Source organism: Oncorhynchus tshawytscha, linkage group LG11 (genome assembly GCF_018296145.1).
Source record: "Oncorhynchus tshawytscha isolate Ot180627B linkage group LG11, Otsh_v2.0, whole genome shotgun sequence".
Lineage (NCBI taxonomy): Eukaryota > Metazoa > Chordata > Actinopteri > Salmoniformes > Salmonidae > Oncorhynchus > Oncorhynchus tshawytscha.
The window spans coordinates 7,103,906-7,115,479 of NC_056439.1; the positions used below are offsets into that span (position 1 = coordinate 7,103,906).

Sequence of the window (11,574 nt, forward strand, 5' to 3'; positions counted from 1 at the left end):
GACACAGCAAACCTTCTTGCCACAGCTCGCATTGATGTGCCATCCTGGATGAGATGCACTACCTGAGCCACTTGTGTGGGTTGTAGACTCCGTCTCATGCTACCACTAGAGTGAAAGCACCTCCAGCATTCAAAAGTGACCAAAACATCAGCCAGGAAGCATAGGAACTGAGAAGTGCTCTGTGGTCACCACCTGCAGAACCACTCCTTTATTGGGGGTGTCTTGCTAATTGCCTATAATTTCCACCTGTTGTATATCCCATTTGCACAACAGCATGTGAAATTTGTCAATCAGTGTTGCTTCCTAAGTGGACAGTTTGATTTCACAGAAGTGCGATTGAGTTACATTGTGTTGTTTAAGTGTTCCCTTTTATTTTTCTGAGCATTATATCTCTAGCCTATATGGAATGACCATATAAACCCCTTCAAACTCAACTTTGGACCTTGAAGCTAGTTCCACTGCTTCCCCCTCATTCCTCCCCTCGAATCAGGGACTGATTTAGACCTGGGACACCAGGTGGGTGCAATTAATTAGCAGGTAGATCAGAAAACCAGCAGGCTCCAGACCTCGGTAGTGTTAAAGGCACCGCATTGGCAATCCCACGTCGGCATTGGCCGTGCAGTATTTACGTTGATACAGCCTCTGCAGAGGTCGGGGCTTTAATACTTATTGTGCTTCGATGAGCAGTACAGTTGAGTAGAGGTGTTGTGAAGGAAGTTCTCAAGGAAGTGAGTTTGTTTAAACATGACCTTCCGCCAACCAATCATGTCAGTGCAGAGCCCTCCGCATTGTTAAAACATTTGGGAGGCACACACGGCAATGCGTACGGAACTCAATTCGGCCTCTGCAATTGTGTCACACCCTCCGACCACATTTTCGGGTCAAACAGAAATTGGCTTTAAGAGTTGAATACTCCTGATATAGACGTTCCAAATTAGGTTGCATTTGTAAAATTCCACAATAGCTCGTTGCTACACCAAATATGCATGAACATAACTAATAAAGCCATTTATTGGTTGAACAGATTCAAGCTCAAAGATTTCACGTTCTGACTGGCCACCTCCCAACCAACAGCGTGGCTTTGATCAAAGGTAGGCAACTTCGGTTTGACCATTTGAGATACTGCATACTTGAGATGACTCCCATTGTTAGGGCAGAGACAGTCATCCAAAAGGCAGGCGGTCTGCTTCCCGTGGACAGATTTGAACAGGAAAAAAAACCCCTCGCTTCACCTCTTCCTCTCTGCCATTTTCAACAGAGATTAATTTGAAGCCAGATATTAATTTTCACCAGATTCTTTTGAACCCAGAGAGAACCCAAGGCCATACAACAAACAGCAAAAGTGGTGGAGGGCCTAAGGGAACACTAAACATAATTGAATTGAAAACGCAGTATAAAATGTAATTTGTCTCACCTGAAATTTTACTTCCACCAATTAGGTGCAACCATAATAATTTGAATGTCACGGACAACACTTCAATAACGACGTTGACGACAAAAGTTTCTTGTTTTACTGATATTGAAATTGATGGACAACGAATACATTAAGCAACACACGGGCTACAGTAAATATTAACCACAATGTAAATTTATATATTGCCTGTATATGTACATAGGTACACACATTTAGAGTACATAATACACCACATGATGTTTGGGGGTAATTCCGTTGCAATTCAGGAAGTACACTGAAATTCAAATTCTCTTCAATGCTTTTCAATTAGCAAAAATTTGATTTGGAATTGTGTACTTTCTGAATTGACCGGAATTTAAATGGAATTGACCCCAACCTTGATGCTTACACACACACACACACACACACACAAATAGATATTTACCGTACTTGATTCATGGTTCAAATGGGAAAAATGCATAGATTGAAATAGTCACAATAAATGCCACAAGCCAGCTCTAAATGGGTTTCCAACACACTTAAAAACAAACTTTGGTCCTTAAAAGAATAGAAACAAAAAATAAATGCGTATATACTTATTTTGTTCTTTAATGATAGAAAGGGAGATGGAAGAGAGGAATAATATCAATCCATGAACAACGACGACCTCAGGTAGGTAGATAGGTAAGGGGGGTGGGGGGAATGATACATTGCCCTATGAGAGGTTGGTTGCAATCTGGGTCCAGAGAGGGTTAGGGTAGAGATACAGCCGTCTCAATTCACCCCCTTTCCCCTCGGCCCCTCAACGTTAACAGATCTCTAAGGTGAAAAGCGACATGGTGGATCGTGGAAGCTCCACCAAGACACTGCTTTTACGCATCCAGAGCCTTCAGATCTGCAAACGCTGAATGAATGGTTAGTGCGAAGGGGAGTGGTAGGGACTGAATTGAGATCTAATAGAGCGGGGGGGGTTAGCGGACCAGAGGGGCCTGCTTGAGGGAGATGAGGACAGAGCGCATGCGGGACACATCTTTTGCCTGCTTGCTGGACTTGGGGTTGAAGTCGCAGAGGCGCGCCACACGCTCCCACTCGGTGCCCGGGTTGTTCTCGTCCATGTCCGACAGCATGGCCTCCTCGGCCGCTCTGCAAGGCAACACGGGAGGGGGACAGCGCTTTAGAGAGGGAGGGAGCAGGCCTGGGCCCCAGAGATCAGCAGAGTTTTACAGAGGGCCTTACTGCTGTTCACTTACACACCTCCTCCTCTGCAACACCACAGGGACAGACATGGGGAATCCCCATAGAAATACATGCCGAATGGATCTAAACTACCTGAATGACACAAATCAATTTGGGAGTTGACAATAACATAAAAAAAGATTAATTATGAAAATGGTGCCATTTTAGCATGGCTTTTCCAGCGTTTTAGTGAGGTCTGAATCTAAAAACCTTTGCTTGAGGAGGAAGTGTCAAGTAGACAGCAGCGGAGACCCAACTACATCACTGTACATCCAAAAAATAAACATTCTCCGGGTGGCCACATCAAAAACAGATGAAGAGAACAGGGTTGGATAAGATCATACAGCATGCCCCCTATAACCCCAATCATACAGCTAGCTAGTTACCTGCTTTTCCCTGTCAGTCTAATCAAGGGGTTTTGGGAAAAAAGAAGCGCAGGTTTTTTTTGGGACGGTTAAAACGCGGTTTGGTTGGTTAAAAATGCAGTTCGTCACAGAACTGGGGGGGGTAACTTGCCTTTTGATTACGTTCAAATATTCTCTCAAGATCCAAGTATAGCATTAGGAATATGTTTTGTTTTATGTCCTTTATACTTGTGCTTGATAAGTGCGCTCAGTGGCAAGTTCGTTTTCTTTTTAACAACCAAAACCTGGATACCGGAGACTTTGCCATGCATTTTGCTGCGGTTGGAAAGCAGGCCATTTGAAATGCAGCAAACACTTGATAATAACCATAAGAGACTTTTGATTGACATGTCACAATCTTCACACCGATACCGAACCTAAAAGGGCATCTAATTCCACTAGAAGGCTTAGCATACATAACTGAAATTAAATAAATAAAAAATGATAGTGCCACAATCACAGTAAGACATTTTGAAATGCAAGCCAGGGGGAATAGCAAAACCCAAACCCACCCACCCAAGATAGGACACTTCCACTGCCAAAGAGTTAAGAAAATTGAAAGACCCCCTCTATAAACTAGAACACAATACACAGAGCAAAATGGGGATGAGAAGCCAATGAAAATTCACTGTCACAACGAGACTACAGGTACGAACAGGACTAGTGGACCAAACGTATCACAGAAGGGACACCCAGCTTCTAAAATCATTTCAATTGGCAGTGGATTTTGTATTCATCTACAGCAGGGCTCTCCAATCCTGTTCCTGGAGAGCTACCCTCCCTGTAGCTTTCTAACTCCAACTCCAGTTGTAACTAACCCGATTCAGCTTATCAACCAGTTCATTATCTTTTCTTTTTTTTTTTAAAGGGTTGGAGCGAAAATCTACAGGAACAGGGTTGGAGAGCCTCGACTACAGTCTAGTCTAATTGTGCACCACTATTGAATATTGTCTTGCCATTTTTCTAGGTTAATATACACTTCTCCCTACTAAGATATTGTCTCTTTGTTTTTTTACTTAACTGGTCTAGGCGGTAGCAAGGATGGTTAATGTGTGTGCTTAAAGGTGCATAGGAAAAGAAACAAGGAGAAACAGATCACAAGTCAGATATATAGAAATGAAAAGTAAATGAGCTTTATGCAGATGACAAAAGCCAGCATGCATTTTCCCAGAGAGAAAATTTTTAAAAAGTCATTTCAGAGGGGAGGGGGCAGATTCGATTTATTTTTCTGTGCACTAAGTGTGCTTTGCTTGCAGCCTTCATCTGCTGTGCCATTGAGTTGGTTGGCTGAGGCAAAAATACGTGCCCCCTTGGTCTCAGTAGCCGTGGGTCTTTGTTTTGGCAGAGACAAGGACGTTTGGTTATATGGGAACCTTTGCTCTTTAGCGATCGAATGAATTCAATGGCAGATAGATACAAGGGCTGCAAGACTAAGAGTGCGAGTTGGGCAACAACAGTAGCATGTCATTCTATGGTAGACAATGGGATGCTAGTAGCTATTAACAGATTCTAAGCAGATCACATTCGCATGTTTGAAGCAACGGTGTATCCAATGAGCTTTCTGTTTAGAAATACAGACGTACTAGCGACATCAACGCAACAGTTGACTGTCTACATGCAGGGCCCTGCGACAGTATCAGGCTACTGAAAATAGACTTCAACTGTTGGATTTTGTCATAAGTCGCCTCGTACGAGCCTTGGATTGTGCTAGCCAGAACAGCTCATAGGAACAGGAGCCCATCTCCTGTTGCGTGAGGCAGCTGTACAAGTACACCACCTTGGACAGGACGCTAGTCTATTGCAGCCCCCCTCCAAATATACATCTTTAATGCAGAGTCTTAGTTTGACCGTATTTGGTATGACTCGGCCAGGGATCGAACTCACAACCTTCCAATCTCAGGGCGGAAACTCCAACCACATGGCCACCAAGTTGGCGTATTCATTCTTAAAAATTGTAATGACGCTCTCCAAATGAGGGATTCAGAGTGTCCATTCAACATTGTCAACCAACAGACATTCTAGTACAGTACAATAGCTATTGCATAAATAACTCCTATAAAAAATATAAAAAACACCCATCTCTGCAGTTATTTGTGCGAGGGGGGTTATTCTAGAAGACACTGAAACAGCAGAGATAATGTTGGGATAATGTTGGAAAGAAACAGCCCTCCAACAACATGGTTGCCTTTGCACAGCTTTTCAGGAGCCTTATTGAACCCAAAAGGCTGCAGGTTACCAGGTATAAAGCAGATATAAATAAATAGCCTTTCTAATGGCAGGAGATCTCTTAAATAGTATTTAACAGACTAAAGTTAACCTTCAGATAATATGCCTGCATATTATATGAAGGTACTACTATATTGATAGGACTGTTAAGACTTGGAGACACAGTTGCTTGAAACAAAACTACAGTCTTAACTCTACTAGAGACATTAGCCACACGGTATCGACACGCAGCTGAGGTAGCAGAGGTAGTAGCTATACGGTTCCGTCAATACATTTAAAGTAGTGCGTCGCCAAGTAACACACCTAACCAATGTTTTTCTACATAGCGTCAATTTCTATAACTAGTTTTCCATGTGCACATATGAATAATACAAGTATAGATGATTTAAAAAGGGTTCTAAGAATACAAAAACATTTGCAAATGGCGTGATGAGATGGCGTGATGAGATGGCGTGATAAAATGAAGGGACATATAGATGGATCATGGACGATGTAATTAAACAAGACCAAAGTAAAAGAAAAATGGCCACTCGATTTACTACACTACAGTTATGGCAACATAATTCATACGGAAATTGAGCATTAAGCATTAAGGCTGATGCAATGACATTCAACAAACAAACATTCACTGCATTAAAAAAAATAATAATAATAATTTAAAAAAGAGACACCTGGTGGGTTTAAAGGTCGCAAAAACAGTCACGCACGCTCAAGATAAAGTCTACTTCTTTGAAAAATAACGTTTAAAAAAAAAAATGAAGGGGGAAAGCCAAAACGTAAAAATCAGCGTTAAAATGGAAGATGCGGCGTGCGATTGACGCGAGTGACGTCACGTGGGGAGAAAAAAAAAAGAAACAAATGTTAGTTTAGCAACATACACATAACCAATCAGGTCAGAGAAGGGCTGTTTGTAGAAATCCTCATCCAGAACCCTGGGAGACACAGGGGATGTCCCAGAGGAAAGCAGCAAGCAGGAGAGAAGAGAGAGAGCGGTAAAAAGGAGAAGAGCAAAAACGACAGAACAAACCCAGCCCAGAGCTCTCCCTCGTACAGTAATCTGCGTCCAAAATGGCACCATATTCCCTACCTAGTAGCACTACTTTTAACCAGAGACCTATGAGACTACATAGGGAATAGGGTGCCATTTCGGATGCACCTATATACAAAAGAGACTACAAACAACATAACAGAAGGCAGGTTAGAGGTAGCTAGACATGAGACAGAGACTGGAACATTGGCTGATACATTATTCAGAGCAGAGGGAGGGCTTGGGTTACAGACGCTCAAGTTAGTGAAAACTAGACTTTATACTGTCTGAGCCCTTGGAGGCAAGGCATTCCAAAACCCTTATCCTAAGTCTTATCAAACTTATATATATATATATATATATTTTTTTTTAAACATCCTACATTTCTGTTTGCTGCTGGGGCTGTCCTGTTATCTTTCGATAGATATTAACACCAATTGATATTATAATTCCTGACCTCAACTAGATATTTCTGAATCTGCCGTGCTCAAAAGGCTTGTGGTTCAAGGGTCAACTCTGGGGTCTCGTCATTTAGCAACAGCTGTTTCACCTCTTAGCAACACCATGCATGACTTGGATTGCCGCTCCAGGTCATTATCAGAAATAAAATTACCCTGAGAATTAATATACATTATCATTTTTCATTCCAGAACATACTATACTGATCTTTTTCACTGGTCTACCAGAGACTGCACACAGCTAGCCTACGTCTTTTCATGTAGGCCTATATAAACCTTAAAACACATAAGAGGTCGTAGAGAACATAGAGGGACCAATAGGAACAATTGCTGCACAATAACTAAACTATTCTGCAAGGAGATTTCTGCAGAGTGTCATTTACACTCAATGGACAGTGTTTCCTTTCGACGGCTCCTGTAGAGAAAAGTGAGTCAGTGGACAAAAGGTTTCCTTGGAGTCCAGTGGGTTTTTAGTCCTCCTGGCTCAACCCGGGCCGTTTCTACATAGAAATAGAATGAATAGACTCTTTCTATGCATTTTTACCTGTTATTCACTTTAGTCTTCTCCAGCTGCTCGTCCTGTCTAGTGTGCCACTCCTCCAGCTCTACCTTGGCCTTGTCCTTCCACTCAGACTCCTGCTTACGAGAGTTAGCGTCTGGGGAAGGGGAAATTAGGAAGCAGAAGAGGTCTTATGATTCACACAGTACATGCAATTCTCTTGAAAAATGACATCACAAAAACAGAAGACTTCTAAAAACCAGGGGCGATTTCAACATCAGCTAAATGTGCTCAGTGTTTTTCTTGCACTGCAAGTCAGGGCCATACGTTTTCCAAAGATTGTGGTGTTAGAATTGGGCACTCGGCGCTTTGGTTTCAACTGTAAATAGTCACATCGGTTCCTTCTATTCTATTGTTACGCTGCTATGGCCCTCTAGCCAGGATATACCAGGGGCCTCTCCTTACCTAGGACCTCCAGCCTCTCTCTCTGCTCCTCCCTCCATTTACGCAGGCTCTCTGGCTCAGCCTGCAGCCGGTCGGCACTGGAGATGGCGGAGTATGCATCAGACGGGCCATTGCTCTCCTAACAAACACATGGGTGGTGTTCAACAGGGCAGTAGCAATGTTAAAACGTGTCTCATTGGACAAGTAGATAGCAACTCCCCCTTTTCTCACTCTGTTCCAGAGCATTTTCTTCCGTTTTGTGCCTACTGAACACAACCACGGTCAATAATATGACACAACCATGGCATTTAGTGTTCATTAGGCTATGTTAAAACAAAACATGCATGGTTAAGTATTCTAATGTTTTCCATTGAGTCGATATATTCACAATCTCTGTTGTAAGATAAAATGGGAAAACATAAGATATTACCTCATTAAGGTCTCCATTGACAGCACCGTCCACTGCATCTGTAAATAAAATGAACCATTCATCACGAACAAAGCAATATCAAAGACAATGAAATGGCCTACATCATCAATTCACATCACAGAGTGGGTGTGTATCAGACTTAACTACACGTCTTACTCTAAGACGGATAGGATCAAATTCAGATTATGGATTTGTAGTTGTAAGATTGCAAAATACTACACGTTGGTTTGTTCTAGTCGGGTGGGTATAGTTTGTGGAATGTTCCAACATGAATCTGTTCCAAAAACTTCGGAAATAACAAGGTTGCCAACAAACACATACAAAGTTGTATAGCGGCAGAATAAGATACCAGGTAAGGAGTGGGCTAATTCATTAAATTCACTCACCACGTTAACTCCGAAATATATTTGTCCTCACTCTGGTAGCCTATGGACAAACATTAAGAATAAGCTACGTGGTAAGTTGGTGCCTATTCAGCAGCTGGTTAGCTAGGTGAATTGATCATACTACTTTGTATGCGTTGTTTGTTGGTAACCTTGTATTTTACAAAGTTTTTGGAACAGATGCCTGTTGGAACGTTCCACAACTTATACCCACCTGTTCTAGTCTAGTGCCCTAGTACATAAATGCTTGGTTTGGCAATATCTTTACGATGAATGATTCATTCATTGGAACTGGCTAGCTAGCTACAATTGAAGTCAGAAGTTTACATACACCTTAGCCAAATACATGTCAACTCAGTTTTTCACAATTCCTGACATTTAATCCTAGTAAAAATTCCCTATCTTAGGTGAGTTAGGATCACACATTATTTTAAGGAATGTGAAATGTCTGAATAATAGTAGAGAGAATTATTTATCTCAGCTTTTATTTCTTTCATCACATTCCCAGTGGGCTAGAAGTTTACATACACTCAATTAGTATTTGGTAGCATTGCCTTTAAATTGTTTAACTTGGATCAAACATTTTGGGTAGCCTTCCACAATAAGTTGGGTGAATTATGGCCCATTCCTCCTAACAGAGCTGGTGTAACTGAGTCAGGTTTGTAGGCCTCCTTGCTCACACACACTTTTCAGTTCTGCCCACAAATGTTCAATAGGATTGAGGTCAGGGCTTTGTGATGGCCACTCCAATACCTTGACTTTGTTGTCCCTAAGCCATTTTGCCACAACTTTGAAGTATGCATGGGGTCATTGTCCATTTGGAAGACCCATTTGCGACAAAGCTTTAACTTCCCGAATGATGTCTTGAGATGTTGCTTCAATATATCCACATCATTTTCCTCTATTTTGTGAAGTGCACCAGTCCCTCCTGCAGCAAAGCACCCCACACAACTTGATGCTGCCACCCCCGTGCTTCACGGTTGGGATGGTGTTCTTCAGCTTGCAAGCCTCCCCCTTTTTCCTCCAAACATAACGATGGTCATTATGGCCAAACAGTTATTTTTTTTGTTTCATCAGACTAGAGAACATTTCTACAAAAAGTATGATCTTTGTCCCCGTGTGCAGTTGCAAACCGTAGTCTGGCTTTTTTCTATTGGTTTTCTTCCTTGCTGAGCGGCCTTTCAGGTTATGTCGATATAGGACCTGTTTTACTGTGGATATAGATACTTTTGTACCGGTTTCCTCCAGCATCTTCACAAGGTCCTTTGCTGTTGTTCTGGGATTGATCTGCACTTTTCGCACCAAAGTATGTTCATCTCTAGGAGACAGAACGCATCTCCTTCCTGAGCGGTATGACGGCTGAGTGGTCCCATGGTGTTTATACTCACGTTCTATTGTTTGTACAGATGAACATGTATGCACCCCCCCCTCCCCCCTCCCCCTCCTCCTCCTCCCCTAAAGAGTTGCATAACATGAACTTGCTTCTGGCCAATGTAGCTAACTAATCGGTCAATAATCTAACTTCCTGAAGACGACAGTTTTGTATGAAAGTCCAATGGTCTTTTGGGCCATATATCAAATTGCAGTAATGAAGTGGCCAGTAATGTTGTTGGTGCAGTGGGATCAATCCAATGACAGGAAATAGACGCAATAATAGCCAGGAAATAGACGCAATAACTAGCTAACCGGTCATTCAAATACACTATATTTTCTGTTAGTTTATTCACGACACTTCACAAACATCAAGATATCAATAAGTAAAGTTACGTTATTAACTAGCATATACACATGTAATGTAGAGACTAACTAGCGCCGTTAGCGAAATTAGCGTCACCTTGCGCAGTACGAGATAGTTTCCCGAACATTTTAAATAGATGGTCTGAAATATCGGATCCAGCCAGCTAAAATGACGTTACTTGTTTTTCGCGTAATCTCTTTCCTTTAAATCTCCTGCAGACAGTCGATGTAGCTTGCTAATGTAGCTCGTTTGCTGGCTAGCTAGCTAATTAAGATGGCTAGCTAACTGTGTACACACTAGCTGGCTAGCCCATAGCTAATCAGTTATAGCCAATTTGCTAGGCTTTGACCCAGCCAAATAATACGAACGAGCTAGCTACTGCAATTTGCTAAATTAAGAGTTTTTAGAACACAGTTACCGTTTGCATCGCCTGTCAGATTATTGTCTAGCGACGTTGGAACCTCTCCGCTGTCCAGGATGCTGAATCCTTCGTCATTCTCAATCCCCGCGATCTCGCTTTCTTGCTGGGCCAAGAATGCGGCAGCGGGGTCTTCGTCCGTCCCATTGCCGGCCGCAGCCTGTGGTGCGCTGAGCATGTCAAAATCGTCCATATCTAGCTATTTGATGGTGGTGGCTAGCTATTGATAACGTTACAGTATCTAATGGGGGAGTAGAGCAGTGGATCAGCTCGAGAGATAAGGGAGGAGACAATGAAAATGCGGAAACTCTGGCAGGGCCAGTCAGAAACGAGGATGTTTTATTGACTGTGCTGTGCACCAACCACACAAGGAATATGATTGCACCTGATATGTAAGGGTCCCATGATCTAGCGTGCGTTGGGTTAGGCAATCTTGCATCTCAGGGTTGTCAAAGAATTTGGAATTAGAATATTTGTAATTTCATGAATAGAAACTATATGCAGGGTACAGCAAGTGTGCATAATATTGTCTGCACTATAAAAATATGTAAAGCAAAGATTGTTTTTCTTTGAACCAATCATATTTTATATCGCTTTAAATGGCAAATGGGGAGATGACACGTGATATATACTGTCAAAAATCTTTGCTAGCCTGTGATCATAATATTCAACTCTCCTGATGTTAATTTAATATGTATAATCAATGGGTTATGGGATGTATCTGATATCTATAACCAATTTGATACACTTCTCTTTTCACTCAAGTGGTCTATTTGATAATTGGTGCCTATTATGGCAGTGATGGTCAACTGTATGCCTATACTTTTTTACATTCAAAATGCCTTTCTTAGTTAGACCCGGTGATCCAGAGTGGCGCAGCAGTATAAGAGGCGTCACTGCAGTCCCTGGTTGAAATCA

The 11,574-nt window shown here is 42.1% G+C and overlaps 1 protein-coding gene across 3 annotated transcripts; it reads right to left on the reverse strand.

Moving 5' to 3' along the window:
* Positions 1-1,570: 1,570 nt before the first annotated feature.
* LOC112261353 (clathrin light chain A) lies at positions 1,571-10,961 on the reverse strand. 3 transcript variants are annotated; one of them, XM_024436618.2, is made up of 7 exons: positions 10,657-10,961; positions 8,118-8,155; positions 7,709-7,826; positions 7,289-7,400; positions 6,138-6,191; positions 4,055-4,090; positions 1,571-2,536 (listed from the first exon to the last, which is right to left on the reverse strand). In XM_024436618.2, exons 1-7 carry the CDS (start codon positions 10,847-10,849, stop codon positions 2,365-2,367), a joined length of 723 nt encoding a protein of 240 aa, XP_024292386.2. In that variant the 5' UTR covers positions 10,850-10,961; the 3' UTR covers positions 1,571-2,364. The 3 variants fall into 3 exon arrangements, with proteins under 3 accessions (XP_024292386.2, XP_024292387.2, XP_024292388.2); XM_024436619.2 differs by lacking the exon at positions 4,055-4,090; XM_024436620.2 differs by lacking the exons at positions 4,055-4,090; positions 6,138-6,191 and having other exon boundaries at positions 10,657-10,958.
* Positions 10,962-11,574: the final 613 nt, after the last annotated feature.